The sequence below is a fragment of the Diceros bicornis genome, chromosome 21, assembly GCF_020826845.1.
Source record: "Diceros bicornis minor isolate mBicDic1 chromosome 21, mDicBic1.mat.cur, whole genome shotgun sequence".
Taxonomy (NCBI): domain Eukaryota; kingdom Metazoa; phylum Chordata; class Mammalia; order Perissodactyla; family Rhinocerotidae; genus Diceros; species Diceros bicornis.
The window spans coordinates 18,311,608-18,334,689 of NC_080760.1; the positions used below are offsets into that span (position 1 = coordinate 18,311,608).

The 23,082-nt window shown below is 35.9% G+C and overlaps 1 protein-coding gene across 7 annotated transcripts in view; it reads left to right on the forward strand.

Moving 5' to 3' along the window:
* VPS13B (vacuolar protein sorting 13 homolog B) overlaps positions 1–23,082 on the forward strand; it is a 739,916-nt gene that overhangs the window by 550,090 nt on the left and 166,744 nt on the right. For 6 of the 7 annotated variants that reach the window (XM_058564706.1, XM_058564701.1, XM_058564704.1 and 3 more), the window contains one exon: positions 18,282–18,677. In XM_058564706.1, the coding sequence (XP_058420689.1) occupies positions 18,282–18,677 (396 nt within the window). The remainder of the gene's footprint in view (positions 1–18,281; positions 18,678–23,082) is intronic. The other variant, XM_058564703.1, reaches the window with a different exon arrangement.

A 23,082-nucleotide genomic window follows, 5' to 3' on the forward strand; every position in this document is an offset into this window, starting at 1 on the left:
TGGGTGATACATGATATACGTATGATAGATAGTATCCATAGATAGATTTGGTTAGATAGATAAATATTTATTTCAAATGCCTATTACCAAAGTGCTTGAGACATCAACACTCAGTTTTAGATAGATAAATACAGATATCAAAATGTATTGAGTGCTAATTATGTTCCAGGTACTAAGTGCTTTACATACTCATGTAGATCCAAAGAGTAGGCCTATAATTATCCCTATTTTATGAATGAGGAAGCTAAGATTTAGAAAAGTGAAGTAAATTGCCCAAGGTCATAGTGGCAGAGGAACCATTCAAACCTAGGTCTTTATGACTCAAAGACCTAGATCACTTTGTACTACGCTAATTTTAGCATAACGAAAGGTTTTTCCTCTCTTCTCCTTATCGTCTTTCTCCTCCTTCTTTTTCCTGCTCTATTTCTTTTTCCTTCATCTCCTGTTCTCCTCCTCTGCTTTTTTATTCTTTCCTCACCTCAGTGAGATCTTAGCTATTTATTTAATAGAAATTACTACATTTCAGTTTTTCTTTTCTTATTTTATACTTATAGTGCTTCAGAATATATTAGTCATCAAAAGAATACTAGTGTCTTCATTGAGAATTTAAAACAATAATGTTACACAGTCTTAAGATCTCTAACAATACTTTGCAAGGCATGAATTTTGATGAGTGAAAAATATTCCTACGTGGACCTGGTAAAGTTTGTGTGCCTTAGCCTGCCAGTGCACTTATGATCCATAACTACAGATGGTCCATCTGTAGAAGGCGGTCCATCATCATGTCTGGAGTAAACGGAGCCTGAAACCACCTACACTGGCCCTTTCAATGGGGCCCAGATCTTCTTAGGCATGTTTCTCCAATGCTGGGATTTAAAAGGTATAAAAGTATGAACCATTTTTAATCATTACAAGTATCCAGCCATGGTTTTAAAGACTCAAAAGAAAGCTAGAAGCTGATGATGAAGGCTAAGGGAGTCATTCAAGTTGGAAGAAGCCTTTGGCATGAGGTAATGGATGGATTGAGAGGAGTAGGAGTCCCGTTACGTGGTTAGTGAGTGTGAAATACTATATTTCATTGAATCCAAGCCGCTATCTATTGTAGGAAAAAACATTTTATGTACCACTAAGAAAAAATTAGAAAATAGCTGCTGTTTAAACTATGATACAGTGCTTTCTTATTACATCAGTCGCAGGACACTTCCTGGCTTCAGAGTTGTTCACATGTAAAAGACTGAACGTGTTAGAATGGATGAAATAGGGTTAGAACATATGGTTAGTTCATGGAGAAGTGACAGGGAAACTTGGGTTTACTTCTTATTTCTCTTTTTTAGTTTCAGATTTCTTTTGTTTTTTGGCAGTCTTTCACTGACTCTGGCTAGAAAGTTCTCTTCTAGTTTACATTTGATTTATTTGTTTTTAAAAGGATGGGATCTGCAAATCAATGGTAAATTGTGTACCATATTTTCATGGCAACCAAATAAATTGAATTTTAAGAGAAATGTCGAGGGATGAAAGAAAGATGTTTATAATTCTAGCATTTAATGTGACTATCTAGTAGAAATGTGATTTTTTAAATAGTTGTACTTTTGCATTTCTTATACTTTTTTAAATTGGAAATTACATGTATGTCATTTCTAATTTTATGTTCATTCAATAATAGTGATAACCTACCTGGAGATTCAAACTTTTAAATAAATGAATTGAAATAGTTATTTTACAGCAGTGCTTCTCAAACTTGAGTGTACATTTGAAGCATCTCTTGGGAGGTTGTTAAAATGCAAATATGATTTAATAGTTCTAGAAAGTAGGGATGAAATTCTACATTTCTAACAAGCTCCCAGGTGAAGCGGGTGCTGTTGGTCTGGGGACTAAACTTTTTGTACCAAAGTTTTATATGACTCATACATATATATATGTGATTTTTGTAACACCATTAGTTAACGTTATTGAGGGCCAAACTGCAGATGTTATTGGGCACAAACTTGAGCTTTATAATATTGCCCAATCCCATTCCCTTCCCTTGAAAAATAAAAAGACTTTTTTTAGTATTGCAAATAATGCTTCTAATTTTTATGCAGTATTACAATTAAGAATCTTTTGCTACTGTTTTTTTTTTAACCTTTTTTTGTGTGTGCGTGTGTGTGGAAGATTAGCCCTGAGCTGACATCTATTGCCAATCCTCCTCTTTTTGGTTAGGAAGACTGGCCCTGGGCTAACATCCGTAGCCAGCTTGCTCCACTTTATGTGGGACGCCGCCACAGCATGGTTTGACAAGCGGAGCTTCGGTGTGCATCCGGGATCCGAACCCCAGGCCGCTGCAGCAGAGCACACGCACTTAACTGCTATGCCACTAGGCTGGTCCCTCTATCATTAGTTTTTTAATCTGTATGCACATGTTAAGTATCATTCCCAAAGAGTATTTTATGCTACATCTCTAAAATAGTATATTTTCATTTATTCCTTTTTTGCTTTTGAATTAAGATTGCAGGAGCAGTAAAAGTTGCAACCCTGAAGAGTAGAGCAAATACTGATTATAACTACCTAACCTTAAATTTTGTTCATAAAGTTGCAAACTTAACAGCTTTTGAATTCAGCCTTTTAGATTTATTTTTCAGGGATTATTTTATCTAAACAAGGTGATACAAATGCTGCTCTTTAGCATTTGTTTTTGGAAAAATAATTCAAATTTCTTGAGTATACCCTCATTTCATCTGTTCACTTAATAGTACCATAGAGCAAATGGTAGGTCCCAATTTCTACATCAAAAACCCCTGCAGAGCTCTTTCAACCTCCACCCCCTTCAGAGGCAACAGTGTACCCATTAGCAAGGTCAGTGGCTTGGAGAAACCTGGAAAACAGCAGCTACCAGAAACCCACTAGAATAATATCTCCAGCAGGTGATAGATTAGTTGGAACAAATTGGAACCATTGCAGTTCAGCAATCCTGGTTTCTTTCAAGCTGTTTTTAAAATGTCGTCATTTTAATACACAATCTAAGCCCCACGGAACAGTCCACAGCAGGTTAATTTGAATCATATGATGTGTCACTGCCCTCAACTGACATGAGCTCTGTTCCATGTGTGAAGCCATAATAAATCCATTCCCAACCGAGGAAAATTCCCCGTGAGAAGATGAACTAATCCAGGCCTCACACTGGCATGCTAGCCCTCCATAATTGAAAGCAGGGCCACCTGTTCCCAGCATAGCCTATAGAGAAAAAATTAGCATTAGATCAGATACTTCATATATTGAAAAATCATTCATACTTCTTGCAAATTCAAATTCAGCTATGAACTGCTTGGTATGACATCATACAGAAACATAGGAATGTGCCCACTTGATCCCAGTTTAAAAGTTTTCTTAACCATAGGATTTCTTAACTTTGAAATGAGAATTTTTTTTTTTAATTTAATGAGAGCTGACACGTGAGAAGAAGAACTGGGAAGGGTGCAGATTTTTCTAATTAACTCAGGGTCATTTGCAAAAACATTTGAGCTCCCTGGTATTTTTTTCATTGTTCCTTTACAGACATATTTTTGAACACTGTCACTGTAGCCATGAAATGACTTTTAAATGACAACAAAGAAAAAAATATTCCAAATTGGGAGAACATTCCCACATCGTTTATGTTTTATTATAAATTAATTAGCATACCACAATCTTCATATAATTTAAATAACATGGTTATATCAAACACAAATTTATGACTGCAATTTCACATTTCTTTTATTTTAGTATACTTGGTGTCTCTAGTTGAAACACAGCCAGTGATATTTTTTTCTCTTAATAAAATCATTTCTTTAGTCTTTCCTTGTTTAACCTGTTCATTAATTTACCTATGTAGTTTTCAGTTTTTCTAATTTAATTCTAGCTTCAGATTGTTTTCATTTCTGGTTTTGATTTTTGTTTTAAAAATTTATTTGACTTTTAATTGGTTGTAATCCTGTTTTGAATACTATTTTCTTCTTGTATTTTATGAACTAACTTACTGTTTTGTAAGTTGGAATGATTTTAATTTTTACTTTTAAAAAATTCCCAAACATCCTAGAATATCCCATTTCCACAAGTGTCTTTGATTTGAATGAAAATACATACTTAAATAAACTATTACTTTAAAAAACTCCGATACAGTAACACACCATTCAAATAGGTTTATTAATTTGAATATAAAGTAGAAATTTTAAGTTGTTTACCTCCAGATATGTGTATTTTTGAAAAGTTTTTACTTTTCTTGGTGAGCTCCGCTATCATGTTGTTATTACTGAATTCTTTATTCAGTGGGGATTAATTCAGACATATCTTGAAGGTGATTGGTTCAGGGGAATTAAGATACCTGAAAAAGATGACCCAAATACCCTCCTGACATTTTCTGGAGTGGAAAATGAAGACTAAGTAATACAATTTTTAAATGCAAGAAGATTCAAAGTGAATGAAAGCATCTTAAGAAGCTAATTATAATGAATGTATTTATCTCAATGTTGCCCCAATAGTTAACCTTTTGCCTCTTTTCTTTTCAGAAATAAGGCCAAGGCCCATACCCTAATCACAGAGTCCTGTCTCTATCTTAATTCAATTTTATAGCCATACTAGCAGGCTATCTTCTACATTTAAGAAATGTAAACTAGTTAATAAAACTGTAATAACCTTGACTTTTACATTTCCTGAGTTTTATAGGTTCCAATTTGCAGCATCAGCATTACATTATCGTAGTTTATTTTCCCCATGCTTTATCAAAATGAATCAGTAAACTTGATGTCAGGATGTCAAATAGGGAATGGACCAAGAATTAAAATACAGGAAAGCCTTTCATTATTTCAACCTTACTTTTTCAACAATAACTTATAATTTTGGAAGAAATGAGAAAAATGAGTGATTTTTAACTAACTTATTTTTTAATAAACTTTTTTCTTTTATTCAGGTAACAACCTGATTTTGATACCAAATTTGTCACTATAGAATCAGTAAGCCTTATTAATTACTTTCTAGCAATGTAGAAGGAAGGGACTTTAAATCTTCTTTGAAGGTCTGGCTGACAGTGGTGCCTCCAGGGGCCTACACTTGGCTAAGTAATAGGACCCAAAGAGTCACAGAAGCTGGTTTGTGGGGGTGGCCAGATGGTAAGAGGCCAGCAGAAGGTCTCCTGCAGGGAAGTCAGTGGTGTGACAGTTATTTAGATTCTCTATTTCTTCATGTGATCTAATTCTGTCAGAATTCTTTCCTCTGCACAAAAGAATGAAGGTAATTGGGGGATATCTTTCTAGGAACATGGAGCAGGCTAAGGTAGAAGAGAAAAAGAACATTATCTGGCTTCTCCTAAGTCTAACTTTCCAACTTTGTGCTTGCATACGGCTCTTCTTCCCCTAACTCTCTAGCCCTTTGCCTTCCCAAGGACGCAGGGTTGAGCCTTCTGTTCAATCTCTGTACAGACAGTAACCTCAGCTATCCCTTTATGCTAACAGCTCCCAAATGTCTAGCTCTAGTTTTGGCTTATTATCCACCTCCAGGACCATTTCTCCATCTGCCTATTAGATATGTTTAGTTATTTAAAATTCAACACTCTCACCCAAATTGGCAATGAAGTGAAACTCTTGCTATTTGCAGACGACATGATTTTATATATAGAAAACCCTAAAGAATCCATCAGAAGAGTATTAGTACTAATCAACAACTGCAGCAAAGTTGCAGGGTACAAAATCAACTTACAAAAATCAGTTGCATTTCTATACTCTAAAAATGAACTAACAGAAAGAGAACTCAAGAATATAATGCCATTTACAATTGCAACAAAAAGGATAAAATATCTAGGGATAAATTTAACCAAGAAGTTGAAAGACCCGTACAATGAAAACTATAAGACATTATTGAAAGAAATTGATGATGACATAAAGAAATGGAAAGATATTCCATGCACATGAATTGGAAGAGTAAACATAGTTAAAATGTCCATACTACCTAAAGCAATCTGCAGATTCAGTGCAATCCCAATGACATTCTTCACGGAAATAGAACAAAGAATACTAAAATTCATATGGGGCAACAAGAGACCCCGAATACCTAAAGCAATGCTGAGAAAAATGAACAACGCTGGAGGCATCACAATCCCTGACTCCAAAATATGCTACAAAGCTATAATAATCAAAACAGCATGGTACTGGTACAAAAACAGACATACCGATCCATGGAACAGAATTGAAAGCCCAGAAATAAAACCACACATCTACAGACAGCTAATCTTCGACAAAGGAGCTAAGAACATACAATGGAGAAAGGAAAGTCTCTTCAATAAATCGTGTTGGGAAAACCGGACAACCACATGCAAAAGAATGAAAGTAGACCATTATCTTTCGCCATACACAAAAATTAACTCAAAATGGATTAAAGACTTTAAGGGAAGGCGTGAAACCATAAAACTAGACGAAAATATAGGCAGTACGCTCTTTGACATTGGTCTTAGAAGGATCTTTTCGAATACCATGTTTACTCAGGCAATGGAAACAAAAGAAAAAAATAAACAAATGGAACTTCATCAGACTGAAGAGCTTCTGCAAGGCAATGTAAACCAGGAACAAAATGAAAAGACAACCCACCAACTGGGAGAAAATATTTGCAAATCATATATTCAACAAGGGGTTAATCTCCAAAACATATAAAGAACTCACACAACTCAACAACTAAAAAAACAAACAACCCAATCAAAAAATGGGCAGAGGATATGAACAGACACTTCTCCAAAGAAGATATACAGATGGGCAATAGGCACGTGAAAAAATGCTCAACATCACTAATGATCAGGGAAATGCAAATCAAAACTACATTGAGATATTACCTTACACCCGTTAGAATGGCAATAATCACCAAGAGAAAAAAATAACAAATGCTGTAGAGGACGTGGAGAAAAGGGAACCCTCATACACTGCTGGTGGGAATGCAAACTGGTGTGGCCACTATGGAAAATAGTATGGAGATTTCTCAAAAAATTAAAAATAGAAATACATACAACCCAGCTATCCCACTACTGGGTATTTATCCAAAGAACTTGAAATCAACAATTCAAAGAGACTTACGCACCCTTATGTTCATTGCAGCATTATTTACAATAGCCAAGATGTGGAAGCAACCCAAGTGCCTATCAACTGATGAATGGATAAAGAAGATGTGGTGTATATATATACAATGGAATACTACTCAGCCATAAAAAAGACAAAATCATCCCATTTGCAACAACATGGATGGACCTTGAGGGTATTATGTTAAGAGAAATCAGACAGAGAAAGACAAACACCGTATGATTTCACTTGTATGTGGAAGATAAAGACATGGACAAGAGAACAGATTAGTGGTTACCAGAGGGAAAGGGGTTTGAGGAGTGGGCATAAGGAGTCAAGGGGTACATATATATGGTGACAGACAAATAATGATATACAACTGAAATTACACAAAGTTATAAACTATTACCACCTCAATAAAAAAAAATTCAACAAGCTCACATTAAGTTAAACCATTTTTCTCCCACGTCCTTATTCACCCCATTTATTTACATGTTCTAGTGATAGCAACATTATTACAACCATGTCCTCTCACAATTTTACTATCACCTTTGATTCATCCTTCTTTTTATTCCAAGGCCCTTTAGTTTTTCCTTTGAAATGGTGCTCCGTTATGTCTACTACCTCCCTGGTTTAGGTTTATGCCCCGGTTACTTCCTCAGCCTATTTACCAGCAGCCCTCACTTCAGATTCTCCTTTTACTTAATAATCCTGTTCCCTATGCCCTGGCTAAATTAGCCTCCCCTGCCAAACTCCCCTGCTTACCTCATGGAGGTGACCACCACTCACCTCCCTCAGCTCATCAAGTCAGAGCTCTCCTCAGCCCCCAAGGCTCTCAATAATCTGATTTCATCTGGACAATCCAGGCTTAGCTGTCACCAAGTAAGAGAGCCTAAGTAAGTTCATTTTATTTGGTTAGGCCTTGATATTTTCTTCTATAACATAAGAGTATTGTTCTAAGATGCCGTCAAGTTCTAAAATGATGGCTGTAATTCCCAATGGAACTCTTCATTTATTTTCGCAAGTATTTATGAGCAATTACAATATTACAAGTGTTGTTCTAAACACTGGAAATACAGTAGTGAGCAAAAGATAGTCGCTTCTCAAGAAATACACACAATCTAGTGAAAAAGAATTTGATTACCAAATAGTCACACAAAGTAATATGTAATGTAAGCTAATATAAGTGTCATGAAGTTCTGTGGATTCATAAAGGAGTAGAGATTTAGGGAAGCTTCTCTGAATAACTGACACTTGAGCTGAGATGCACAGAGTGAAAAGGAGTTAACCAAGGACCATGGAGGGGAGGGTGGATTTCTGAGAGAATGTGTGCAAAAGACGCTCTGGGGAAAAGGATCATGGCACATTGAAGGAAGTGAAAACAGGGAAGAGTGAAGGAACAATGGTATGAGGTGAGGCTGTAGAGAGAGGCAAAAGCCAGGCCTTGCTGGCCATAATAAAGGATTTTAGGATTTTTATCTTAAGAGTGGTGGGGAACCATTGAAGAGCTTTACACAGGACATGTATGTTGTGGAGGAGCAGGGGAGGTGTATGTGTGTGCTGATATGGTTATATTTGCATTTTGAAAAGATGAATCTGGTTGCATGATGGAGAATAAATAAGAGGGGATAGAGTAGATGCAAGGGACCAATTAGGAGAATATTGCAGTGGTACTGGTAAGAGATAATGCTAAGTTGGATCAGGGAATGGTGATAGAAATCGGGAGAAGTAAAAGATTTGGTAGATATTGGGAAGGCAAAATCCACAGATTGTGGCAATGGAGTAGAGGGGAGGGACGGTAATGGAGAAGATTTAAGCTTGACTTCTGGGTTTCTGACTAGTCTAACTGGATGGATGGTGCTATCGACTGAATTGTATCCCCCACAAAATTCATATATGGAAACCCTAATCCCCACTGTGATGGTATTTGGAGATGAGGCCTTTGGGATATAATGAGGTTAGATGAGGTCATGAGGGTGGGACCTTCATGGTGAGATTAGTGCCCTTATAAGAAGAGAAACCAGAGACCTTGCTGTCTCCATCTCTTTACCATGTGAGAACATAGTGAGAAGGTGGCCATCTGCAAGCCAGGAAGAGAGCCTTCACCAGAAACCAACCATGCTGGCACCCTGATCTCAGAATTCCAGGCTCTAGAACTGTGCGAAAATAAATATCTGTTGTTTAAGGCAGCCAGTCTGTGATATTTTCTTATGGCAGCCCCAGCTGCCTAAGACAGGTGGTAATCCTATTTAGTGAGAGAGGAAATACTTGAAGAGAACTACATTGTTTTTGTTTTTTTTTTATTTGTGAGAGTAGGAAGAGATCATGATTTTTGCCTTGGGTATGTTGAGTTTGTGGCAATTATACATACATATCTAGAGCTCACAAGAAAGACTAAGCCTAGTGATAAAGGATTGGATGTTTTGGAGTCTTTGGTATATAGATGTTAATTCAAGCCATGGGCATGGATGAGATTACTCAGGGAAAAAGTAGAGAGGAAGTAAAGAGCCTAAGATCTCCTCTTGGAAAAGTCCAATCAGTATTTAGTGGCCAGGAGGAGAAGGGGGAGCCTGAAAAGGAAACTGAGGGATAAGAGGAAAATTTGGAGAGTATAATGTCAAAGAAGCCAAGGGAAAAGAGTGTTTCAAAAAGGAAGAAGTAATCCACAGTGTAAAGTAGTGCTTTGAGATACAAAAAGATGGGAAATTGCAAATATCTAATGAATTTATAGACGTTGTGACCACAAGTGTGTTTCCCCTCACTGGATTTACCTGGATGAACACCAGTCTAGAATGCATTGAGGATTAAGCAGGAGGAAAAGAAATAAGAGCAGAGAGTATAAATAATTCTTCCAAGAAGCTTGGCTGTGAAGAAGAATAATAAGGGTAATATATGAAGGGGCATTTGGGATCAGATTTTTTGGGTTTTATTTTTATGATGAAAAAGACGTGGATTTTCTTCTGTTTAAATATAGCAAGAGGAATCCAGTTGAGAGAAGAGTTGAATAAACTAAAAAGAAAAAAGATCAAGAGGGGTTCCTTAGAAAGAGGTAAGGAGAAGCATCCAATACACATATGAAAGAACAGGTTTTAGATTAGAGAAGCATTATAGCTTCTCTATTTTACATAACAAGTTAAGGAAGGAAAGGAAGATGGCATATGCAGGTAGTTTTTCAGTTTAATAGCAAGAAATTGAGGGAAATTTAATGGCTTTAACTTTCTCCATGAAGCTAGAAGAAAGGTCACCTATTGAAGTTGAAGAGGGATGAGAGGAGTTTGATGGTTTGGAGGCAAATGGTTTGAAATCATCTTCCAATATGACTTCTTCATATGCCATACTCATTCTTTTCTCTATACCTTTTTATTATGGAAAATTTTAAATGTATACAAAAGTAGACTGAATAGTATATAGAACCTCCTGCTTAAAGAATTGTCAGCTTGTGGGCAATATTGTTTCTTATATACCCCTATCCACTTCCTCACCTCATGTATTATTTTGAAGCAAATCTCATGTATTATATCATCTGTAATATTTCAATATATATCTCTAAAAAATAACATTTAAAAACATAACCACAATACTATTATCAAGCCTAATTATAATAATTCTTCAGTATCACCAAATACCAGTCAGTATTTAAATTTCCAATTATCTCATAAATATCATAATGTGTGTGGAAGTATGGGTGTTTGTGTGCATATATTTTTTTTCTGGGTTTTTTTTTTTTTTTTTTTTTGAACCAGGAACCTGATAAGGTTTATGCATCACTATTGGTTGATATGTCTTTCAAGTTTCTTTTAATCAGTGGGGTTCCCCCTCTTATCTCTTTTCATCTCTTGCAATTTATATATTGAAGAAACCAGATCATTTATCCTATAGAGTTTACCAGAGTTTGGGTTTGTCTGTGTCCCGGTCCTCTATATTTCCTACATATAAATTGGTAGTTCGCTTAATCTATTCAAGTTTGCTTTTTTTTTGTTTGTTTTTTTATTTATTTTTTTTTTTAGCAAGACTGTTTTGTAAAAAGTTTTGTGTTGTTCCAGCCAGGAGGCACGTAATGTCTGAAGGTCTCTTTTTGTGATGTTAACAGCCGTTGATGCTCAATGTCTCAATTCATTGGAGGTTGCAAACAGTAATATTTTAATTTTAGCATTCCTTTTTTGTATATTAGCTAGAATACTTATATAAAGAGAAACATTCCCTCATCTACTGCTTGGTTACTCAGTATTGAGTTACTCAGTACTCAATATTGACTCAGTATTGGTGATCTAGGAAAGGTAGGAAAAATGCTTAATTCTTTCTATTTACCCATTTTCAAAAATGAGTTGGTTTTCTAGGTGGGAGGAATTTTTTCATGATGTATACGTGTATCATCACAATGTACACCTTAAATATCTTACAATTTTATTTGTCAATTATACCTCAGTAAAGCTGGGGACAAAATGAGTTGGTTTTCTAGCATATTCCAATGGTGACTAATTAGTTGTTTGGTATTATTCTGAACTCATTATTTTTAATGATGCTCAAATTGTCTTATCATTGGTAGTGAGAGACTCTGTAAATTGGCTTCTCTATGTTCTCAAGGACTCTGGAATCCTTGCTCCCTTATCTCAGAACAACATTTGACCGTTCCAAAAAATCAGATCCGCTGTCTCCAACCAAGAATGAGTATATGCCATCGAGAATAGCGAAAAAAAAAAAGGACGCAGGCACCAAAAAAGCTGCCAAAATTGTTGGAGCAGTGGAGTGTAGCCTTCTATGATGACGACTTAGAAGGAGAGAAGCTCATTTGGATAAGTTCAGTTCAATACATTCATTTTAGAAAATCAGTACAATTACCCTATAAACAGAACTTTTATGTTGTGATTTTGGGGGGATACAATGTAGTCAAAAAAAATTAATGCTTGAATTATGTGCATGAGTAATTAACTAGTAGTGATGATGCCCAAATCCCGGTGATAAGCACCATGAACTGCTTTTGAACTGACCCAGTCAAGGGTATATGTCAGTTCATGTCTGTGAGCCTCAACAACACGTGTGACAGCTTATACCCAGTTCCACTTGGTATACCATTGTTAGTTGAAGCACTCATGTCTGCTACCACTGAGGTCTTTACACTTCACACCTTCAGTGAAAACACATTGATTTCATTGTCATGGGCAGCTTTCCAGGTTTTCTAGCTGTCACACCTGTGAATACTCAGTCAGCACTGGCAATTATCATGAATACCTTTACTTGGGCACTGTAACAAAAATCTGAATTTGTATTGCTATGAATAAGAGAAAAAAATGTACTATGACCTAATAGTAAAAAATATTTTTATTAGAGTTACTATAATGCATAAAGTCAAGCTTGATTATAGATTTGTTCCGTGTTTTGCATTTACCTCTCAGTTCAGGCATGGGGGACAGGGAGGAAAACACCATCATTCACGTGTCTGTACATAGCCACCCTAGCCACTGACTGTTTTCCTAGCAAGCCTTGCTTGTCTAAAAAAATTTTTGTCTTTTACATATAAAATTCCAAAGGAAGAAACACTTAACAAAGAAGTTTTCTTTCATAAATGTTATGATTTGGGTATAACAAGCCATACTGAATCCATTGGGTTTTTGGTAATAGATTTCAAAATACATCATGGATGTAAGTAATATGATGACTAATGGGTCAAGTAAAGTTGGAACATTTTAAATGAGAAAATAGCTGGAACAGTTTTCAGGAAACTTTTCCAGTTGATGTTTGGTCCCCCACAAGGTGTGCATTAACATAAACTTAGGGGAATCACCTCTGGGGCTTGAATTCCCTCTCTGATTTCATTATTACAAGATGATTCTTTTTCTTTCACTATTAAGTCATCTCCTAGGGTGATGGGAGTATAAAATAAGTGTAATTTATTTGTATTTGTCTAATCTCCTTTTAACTCAGTAGTCATTCTATCATTCTGTTTCCTGGTAGCCGTTCAGAAAGTTTTGAAGGGTAATTCGAATCTAATAATTGACAGTCACAGGTTTACTTGATTGCTTAAAGATACAGAATATGTTCTGGGGATGGTGAGAAATAGATCTGGCAGAGAAATAGATGACTCAGCTGGGAGATTCTCTTTTACTGCATATTCTTAAAATCTAAACTTTGAAAACAATCCACTTATTAAAGTTCAGTGAGGATTATGAATAAAATGCTAAACCCTTTAAAACAAAAATCTGATAATAATTGGACTAAAATCCACATTGCCAATCTATGCCTGGTTCTTTATCCAGTTATATTTCCAGTTCTTGTAAAACATTATTCTATATAGCTCCCACAGTGTCTCTGTTGAATAAAACTTTTCTAGTTCGTTTCTTTAATGTTTTCATCTTAGTAATGAGGTTAATGTTTTTCATCAATACTTTTAAAAGTATAAAAGAAGACCAGAAAATACATTGCTCAATTTTTATTTTTTATGTTTAAAAATGCCATACTTTTTTGTTGCATAATTTTTCCTATTTGTAAAAATAATCTTTCTGCCATTATGAGACTGAAAATATTTACAATAAAGGTACTAATTTTCTACCAAAAACAGTGCCTGGCTAGTTCAAGGATGGGTAAGTCTAGAGATACTGGGTAAAAAAGTAGTAATACAAATTTGTTGAATTATCGGGTGTGACAAATGACCTCATGATTTTAGTTGAAGGATTCCCACACGTTGATGGACTTCATACAGCAATAAAGGACACTGTTTCATTTGTGATGCTTCTCATTCTGATTCATGCTTTCTGTCTCTTGATGGACCTAGTACTTATGAAAGGAATACCCGGTGTTAACAGTGTAGACTCATTTCAGCTTGCTTTTTAGGGTCTTGGCCTATTGTACTGTCTGACTTGCCCAAATGGGACTGCCCCAGACCCTTTGTTTACACATAGAACTGGATGTGATTTGCAAGGAATGTGGCTCAACACTCTAGCTATAGGGGAGCAGCAGTGAGGGACTCCGTGGCTCAGTGGAGGGCACATTACACAGAGGTTGTACTGTATGCAAACAAACATACAAGAAAACATTTAAAAGTAAATTATTTAAATGTTTTTTTTTTTTTAATTTTTATTTATTTATTTTTTCCCCCAAAGCCCCAGTAGATAGTTGTATGTCATAGTTGCACATCCTTCTAGTTGCTGTATGTGGGATGTGGCCTCAGCATGGCCGGAGAAGCGGTGCATCGGTGCATGCCCGGGATCTGAACTCGGGCCGCCAGCAGTGGAGCGCATGTACTTAACCGCTAAGCCACGGGGCCGGCCCCTAAATGTTTTAAATATCAGTTTGTTTCTTATGAAAGTTAACATAACACCTGTCTTGTGCTGTATATATAGCTCTACGAGATTTTTGAACTTTCTAAAAACTTATATCACCTGCTGTTTAGTGACTGAGTGATTGCATTTGTACTCCTAGGTTTAAGATCACCCAAAGAATGAAGTTTTGATGCATACGTAACAGTTTTGACATAACCCCACAGGAAAGTGACTGAAGCATCCAAATAAGAAGCCTCCCTTAACCAGTCCACTGGTCTGAGAAAGGGTCATCCAGAAACCAAACCACAAAAAATTAACATTAAAAATTCACAGTTAAAATTCATGAAGCAAAAGTAATATATTATACATTTACATAATTAAACTTTCAAATTATTTTTAAAATAATTCTGTAGTGTTTATGATTCTGAAGTTATTAAAGTTTAAAATCACACTGACACTTTAGGGACAAACTGTATGAGAAAGGGAGAGCCAAGAAATTGCTTCAGATTTTCTTATTCCTAAAATGTGTTGAGTCCCAGTTAATTGTTATGTGTGTATAAACTAGTGGCCTAATAGAGATTCATGACTCTGAAAGATAGAACAAGACAGGCAACTGTAATTAATTATGTCTTTGCCATCTCCATTTTCGGCTATTAGACTTATACTGAATAAGTATTGTGAGCTGTCCTGATGTGGCTTTGAGAAATGGATCTTTCTGATTTCAGACTGTTCACCGAAGTTGTATTTGGTAGAATAAGGTTAATAACGTAACCTCAAACAGATTCATGGTTGAAATTCACCAATATGATGAGATTTTTAGTGCACATTTTTCTGAATTACCAGCATTTGACCTCTACTGATAAAAAGGAACCTGCTTTTAAATTTATTTTGTAATACGAGCCAAGTCATATGAAAGAATGTATTCTCTCTTGTAATTAAACTACTTTGGATGGAGCCAAACTGACCTGTGCTTTTGACTGACTCTAGTCTAGCTGTTAAAGCCTCTAATTTTTATGTGCCACAACATTTGATATTAGTAAGATCAGGAATTATCTGTGGCTTCCCTAACATTTAGGAATAGCATTCCATATTTTTCACCTTCTACACAAGGGGCCACCCTGATTTCACCATTAAAGGTCTTAGCAAAAACGTTCTACTACCTTATTGGAGGGGCCATGGACAGTAGAAAGTAAACAGAGTTAAATAACAGGCCTAAAGTGGGCTTCCCCTACATATAAGAGCCATGGACACATTGAAGCCCTTTAGCCTTTTGAGAAACACACGTGAGGGTAAAAAATAATGAACTGGAGTGGAAAAACTATCCTGTTGTGCATATGACAAAGTCATCGAAATAATTTTGTTTCTTTCTTAGCTTTAGTTTTGTTTTGTTTTCCTGTTGTTCCTATCATCTGTTAAGACTGTTCTCTTTTTTTGTTGTTGTGGTATAAGGTGGTATTATTTTCCGTGAGGCCACAGAATTGGAAGCCCACATGAAAGGATGTGTAGGTAGAGTAGGTAAATGTGTGGGTCATTTGAACCATTCAATTTCTCTAAAATATTTTGCCTACCAGCCTCTTTCAGTACCCCAAATTCTACAAGTCACACGTAATGCCTTTCAACATATGGTGCTGATATAACTGGATATCCCCATGCAAAAGAGTGAAGTTGGACCCCTACCTCACACAATACACAAAAGTTAATTAAGAATCATCATAGACCTTAATGTAAGAGGTAAAACTATAAAATTCATAAAAGAAAACATAGGTGTAAAACTTTGTGACCTTGGGTTAAACAGTGGTTTCTTGATATGACGCCAAAAGCACAATCAAAATTATAGATATATTGGATTTCACAAAAATTAAAATCTTTTGTGCTGCAAATGATACCATCAAAAAAACTGAAAAGACAGTCCACAAAATGGGAGAAAATATTTGCAAATCCTGTCTCTGATAGGGACTTGTATCCAGGATAATATAAAGAACTCATACAATTCAATAATAATAAGACAACACAATTTAAATGTGAGCGAAGGATGTGAATAGGCATTTCTCCAAGAATATATATACACATGGTCAATAAGCACATGAAAAAATGCTCAACATCATTAGTCATTAGGGAAATCAAAATCACAGTGGGATACCACTTCATACCCACTAGAATGACTGTATCAAATATAACCCAGCAAGCCCACTCCTAGGTAAATACCTGAGAGAATTGAAAACATGTTCACATAAAAATTTGCACATGAATGTTAATAGCAGCATTATTCATAATAGCTAAAAAGTGACAACAACCCAGATGTTCAGAAACTGATAATGGTTAAACAAAATATGGTATATCCATATGATGGAGTATTATTCAGCCACAAAAGGAAGGAAGTACTGATGATACATGTTTCAACATGAATGAACCTTAAAAACTTTTATTATGCTAACTAAAAGAAACCAGAACGAAAGGCCAGATATTTTATGATTCCATTTATATGAAATGTCCAGAATAGGCAAATCTATAGAGACAGAAATTAGATTGGTGGTTTCCTGAGGCTGGAGGTGGGGAATGGGTGGGTAGTGACTGCTAAGTGTTATGGGATTTCTTCTTGTGGTGAGGATAATGTTCTTGAATTGGATAGTGGTGATGATTGCACAATCTTGTGAGTATACTAAAAACCATTGAATTGTACGCTTCAAATAGGTAAGTTGTATGGTATGTGAGTTAATATGTCAATAAGATGTCTAAAAAAATAATTGCTTTAAGTTAGGGTGCTTTTTCCTGTTTAAAAAATATGGGGAGCAGGGAATGTTATAATACTGCAGAAGGGTGACTCAGATATCTGACCCTTTCCAGTGGACAACTAGCTAGAAGTAAGACTTGCAGAGTTTTGGTACGCCTGATTAAGGAAACAAAAGAGAAGGGACTCATAAAAGGGATGGTACCCTGAGTGACCCTGGGTAGCCAGGAGGAAGCACTAAGGTGCTGACATCTGAGGGAGGTGAGAAGAGGTCCTCCTTATGAAGATAGATGTAGAATATTAATTTTATCTCCTTAATAACTTTATTTGTAGCTTCATCTGGGGTTATGTCTTGTATTATATCCTCAGGCTCCAATGAAAAGAACACTTGTTAGGTTCAGTTAAGCTCAAACATTTATTGCACACATATATATGCAAGACACACTGTACCAGGCACTGGGTATAAAGATGCATGACATGCTCTGTTTTCACAACGCTTATAGTCTTATGTCCTATTGATAATAGAAACAGAAGTAAGAAGACAAAAACAAAAATAATAAGGCTAGTTAATTTTAATGTCAGGTGACTAAGTGGCAAATAAAGACAACATCTGGTTTATGGCACATATAAAAAAGACTACAGATTTTAAGAAATCTCAGTCTACCCATGTTACATTGGATGAGGTATTTGAAATTTTATCAATGCAGAATGTAGGGAAAGATGTAGGAACCAGTCTGGTTTTTAGCAGATCACAAAGGGGAAACAAACATTTTCTGCATATACTAGATCAGAGAAAGGTAGGGGAGGCTACTTCAGTTAGTCAGTTGGACAAATATTTGTAAATACCAATATTTGTGTCAAATGCTTTGCTAGATACTAGGGGAAGTACTTTTACCTTGGAAGAAAGAATGCCAGTTCCAGTAACAAACTGGAAAGGCTGCTTAATTTTGCCTCAGAGTGGGAGGGCAGAAGCAGATGTCCATGTGTGGCCTTCGCTCTATCAGGAACAGACAGTCACATGGATTGAGACAGGAATGCAGGCATGTAAGTCCTCCAGGGAAAGTATTCGTCAAGTTAACTTACATAGAAAGAATAGTTAGGTGATGAGTAAAAGAATTATAATGTCCACATCCTAATGAGTCCACGATACAGGTGTTCAGAAACTTAAATAGGAGCTTGACAGAGAAGTAAAGCCTTATATTCAATAGGAAAGCTTCAATAATTCTCTTATCTCTTTCAATTCTATAGCAGACATCAACTTGGATATATCAAAGCCTTTGAAAGCACACCTGAGTTTTACCAAGCTGGATCAGATAAACCATTTTTTAAAGAAGATAAAAAGTGTGCACAGCAAAGAGACTTCAGTCCTGTCAGATACCATGCTGAATAAAGATGAGCTGCCAGCCTCCAAATGCTATCGTGGAAAGTTGTCTAAACTTAAAGTTCATGGTGATGGAGCACAGAACATTCCATTTAAAGAAAACGTGTGGAGAACTGTTTCCTGCTTTCAAAAAATTTCTGTCCATACTACTCAGATTGTGGTCTCCATGGAAACTGTCCCCCATCCTAATAAACCATGCCTGTTAGCATCCTTATCAACCCTCAATGGAAGCCTTAATGTCAAAGCAGCACAAAAAGTACCTGGTAAGTCACAGAAAAGGGGAGAAGGAGATGACAATATGACTTATTAACACCTGGAAAATGCATAATTTTGAAGATTTATGTTATGTAGAGGTTAAAAGTTTTAAGGACTGTTGTTGGGGCTGGCCCGGTGGTACAGCAGTTAGGTGCATGTGCTCCGCTTCGCTGGCCCAGGGTTCGCAGGTTCAGATCCCGGGCGCGCACTGACACACTGCTTGTCAAGCCATGCTTTAGCGGCATCCCATATAAAGTAGAGGAAGATGGGCACAGCTGTTAGCCCAGGGCCAATCTTCCTCAGCAAAAAGAGGAGGATTGGCATCAGATGTTAGCTCAGGGCTGATCTTCCTCACCAAAAAAAAAAGTTTTAAGGGCCATTATAGATGGGGACATTTCTGATTTGTGACTTTAAGAGATTATTTTATAACAATCCTTTGAGCCTAAGTATTTTAATGCCCTAAACTAAACTGTTCTATCCACCTCTTCAGGCATGTTCCTACAAATGTCTCTATAACTGTTCATTCCTAAATTTCTTTTCACCTAAAATAGCTATAATGGAATAACGGAGTGTCAAGTTTTGTGAACCATTAGAGCAGTGGTTCTTAAAGTGTGGTCTCAGAACCAACAGCATCAGCATCACCTGGGAACTTGTTAGAAATGCAAATTCTCGAACCCTACGCTGACCTACTGAATCAGAAACTTTGGGCGTGGAGCCCAGTAATCTGTGTTCCAGCAAGTCCTACAGGTGATTCTGATGCACTACATTAAGTCACTGGTAACTATTTATTTAAAAAGGAAAAATTGCTCTGTGGCAGGCATGCTACACAAAGTGTAATAGAAGCCAAGGTTCACCTTTGCGAGGATAATGCCATCGAGGATTATCAGGCAGTAACACCTGGCAAAGAAAGGCTGTGCTTCTGTGGCAAGCCTAGTAAAGAAAGGTTGTGGACCCTGCAAAGTGACTTGGTTGATTGGTGGAGAGGTGAGAAATTAATGGGCAGTGATGTCTACATTTTCCTCTTTTGTTACCATGACTAAATTGTTACATGCTTTTTCACACTGAATCAAAAAAGGTAGGCAGAAGGAATGTGAGGAGGGGAAGAGAAAAGACAAGATACAGGTGGAAAATAACAGTTTTCAATCACAGAAACTGCTACTGTAAAAGTTCAGGGCACAATGCCAGAAATTTTACTTTGAAAGTAAAATCAAAAGGGAAATATTTTTTTCCACTTTAATTTGCAGCAAAGAATTGGGGCTAGAGGTGGGTAGTAGGGGAGATAAAGTAAATCCTGAAACTATTGCAACTTAGTTGCTTACTAAAATGTAATTAAGTGGCAGCTGGAGACTAGCTGTAACTTAGTTTCAAATAGCCAGTTTTGCCACAGTAGTTTGAGATAAAGAAAAAGTTTATAGTCAAGAAGTATGAATTTTAGGCCAAAAAATAGATGATTTATTTCTTTCTCACCAGAAATATTTGTGACCGAGCCAGCTAAAAGCACTGTATTTTTTTTATTGTCTTAAAAGTTAGAAATGAAAAATGTAAGGTCCATGGGACATGAAGGACTATGAAACACTGGAGGCTACAATGTCTGATTTATCCACAAATAAATTGCAACCCAGACAACACGGGGCCTGTTCCCACGCCTGTCCAGTTGTACCTTAATCATAGCAGGGAAAGGTTAGGACTCAAACAGAGTGAAAGAATTTAAGTGTACTGTACTCAATTCTAGGCCCTTTTCTTTTTTCATCCTCATTTCTTGTTTTATACATTTGCTACTTATATTTTATCCACTTTTATTCAGTAAACATCTCTAAAATATAATTAAAATCCTCTCACTGAGCTATACAGGGTAGTAGACTCAATTCTGTTTTTGTAACTTGTTTTTTTCTCTTTATACTAGAAAAGCTTCTTACCCCTATCCCTTTTACAATTATGCTCTTAAATCTAGTTAAACACATAAATAGAAACTATTACTTTGACTAAGACATACTTTATACAACTTGAATGTGTAGGGTCCAGCAAATGTTCTAAAATAACTATTTTAGATTTGTGTCAACAAATCAAATCAAGTTGAAGTTAGCCATTTAATAGGAGCAATTTTATTTTGAGAGCATAATGAACACCAAATCTGTTTTCTCTACCTTTCTGCTCAGTTTAAGAAGATAACAAAGTCAACAAAATAATAATAAATTATAATTAAGTGAAATAAGATTAAGTTCTAGTTATTGCTGAAGTCTGATTTCTAAGAAATTGTAATTGAGAGATTACTACATAGTTTTCAAAAATTGATTTTAACTAAGCAAAACTTTGTAAAAGTAAAATATAATTTAAGCTTTGAATATTAATTTCACTGTATAGTTGAATCTTAAAAATTTATGTTTTGCAGCTTGGATGAAATTTGTGCAAATTTATGTTCAAGGTATATTTTTAATAAGTGGTAAAAAGTATTCCCCACCCCCCCACACACAAAGAAAACGTCCTAGTAGTAGTCATATTTCTTTTTGTACCTTTCAAGTGGCATCATTCTGCATTCAACCAAAAATTTTTTAGTATATCTTTGAGCTCAACAGAGTTAATGTCCGATTTTTACAGTTTGAATCTAATGCAGAAATAGTCAACTGTGTCTTTGATTTTACAGTTTATATAACTATTGTGACCATCTGCAGCAGCTGCACTTTTCAAATTATTTGCTGAACCAAATTGAGCACAGTGACAAAAGTAGTCATCTCAGATGTACTATTAAACAGAGAAAGAAAAAGAAGCATTGCCTTGGTACGGTATAGCCATCTGCTGTGCAGATGTTATTGTATAGAATGACTTAAGATAAAATAATTGTAGAAAATTTTCATTAAAACCTCAACAATTTGCACTTGTTTATGCGAATCTGCATAACTCCCCAATGAGACAACACACTTGGGGTTTCTTTGGTTCTCACTTACTTTCTCTTTGATCCTTTTTGATGTGCTGACTTTAATAAACACAGTCAAAAACACTGTGCAAAAACATCATGGAAAAAACTACAAAGGAACAATTATAGCAGCAGAAACTACTCTAATCCCTAACTTACGCAAGCTATTTTTAGTGAAATATTTTTTTTAACACTCTTTATGTGACAATGTTATATAAACATGGTAAAACGGTCCTTTCCAGATGAGTTTTAATTTAGGAGCTGAAATAGATTTGTAATGCTAGAGGAATCTTATGTTCTAAGTAATATTTAGAGAAACACAATTGGGAATGTGTTATAGGCATGTTTCCTCACTTCTGAAAGGTACAAAAAATATTTGAGTTCGCCTAATGATTATATTTTTTATTATCTAAACTGTCATAAACTTATGGGAAGTGTATGGGAAAAGGGAATAATAAAAGAGTGAAAGGGGAAAGTTGATTTTCTTCCTAAGACATTATCAATACCTTTAAATCTGGAGTGCTTTCATATTTATTTACTGGTTTTTACAACTAAATGTGAACAGATTATTGACTGAAATGTTTTCATCATTTAAAGCGAAATGGTTAAATATTTTCCACTTAAAAAAAGTCTACGAGTTCTTCTTAGCCTCCTGTACTATTCTGTGACCCTAAACTATGAGTTTCAAGGGACTTGGTTTTTTATTTAATTCCACTCTGCAGATGCTAGTGTAACAGTGACTTATAATAACCTAACTTGTATTTCTGCTAGAATACTTATGTTCTCCCATATGTCTTTGGTGAAATAGCCCTAAAGTTATGATTTTAGTAGATGCAATGCTTATATTTTTACAGTTGGTATAATATTGCAAGAAATCCTGTGATTGTATTTTCAATAACAAAATGAATCTCATTTAGAAATTTTCTTATTTTCTGAAACATTTTAAGGCAGATAATATTTCTTTTGCTGTCTATTAAATCTTTCCCATCCTATAGTATGTTCTTTTTAAAAACAACCCCCATCACCCCCACGTACACACGCAACACAATCTTTTTTGCCGTTTGAAGTATATCGTTTTGGAGAAACCATAAGTATGTAGCTATAAATTCTGAACTAGCAGTGTAGCACTTTCCACAGGCAGGGTGGGGAGTGAGCTGCAGACTTTAGCTCCCCTTGTCAGAGTAAATTATGGCTCTATTAGGGCGGCGCTCCTTAGATTTCAGCAAACAAGGGTACACAATTCAGGCTGTGAAATAGCTGTGCTTTAGGCTGCCTTGCTCTTTCTCAGGGGCACTTAGATTAGCAACCCTCCATGCAGATAAGGAGAAGGGAAATAGGATGTGAACAAGTTAGGTGGCACAAAGGGTTGGAGGAAGAGCCTAAGTAAGGCCATCTTGGCTGGCATTTTAGTCAGAATTGAGAAAAAGTGGCAAGGATCCCCTTTTCATAGGGACTTAGGGGGCTTTTCATCCATGCAGAAAGTAATGAGTTGAACTCCTTCT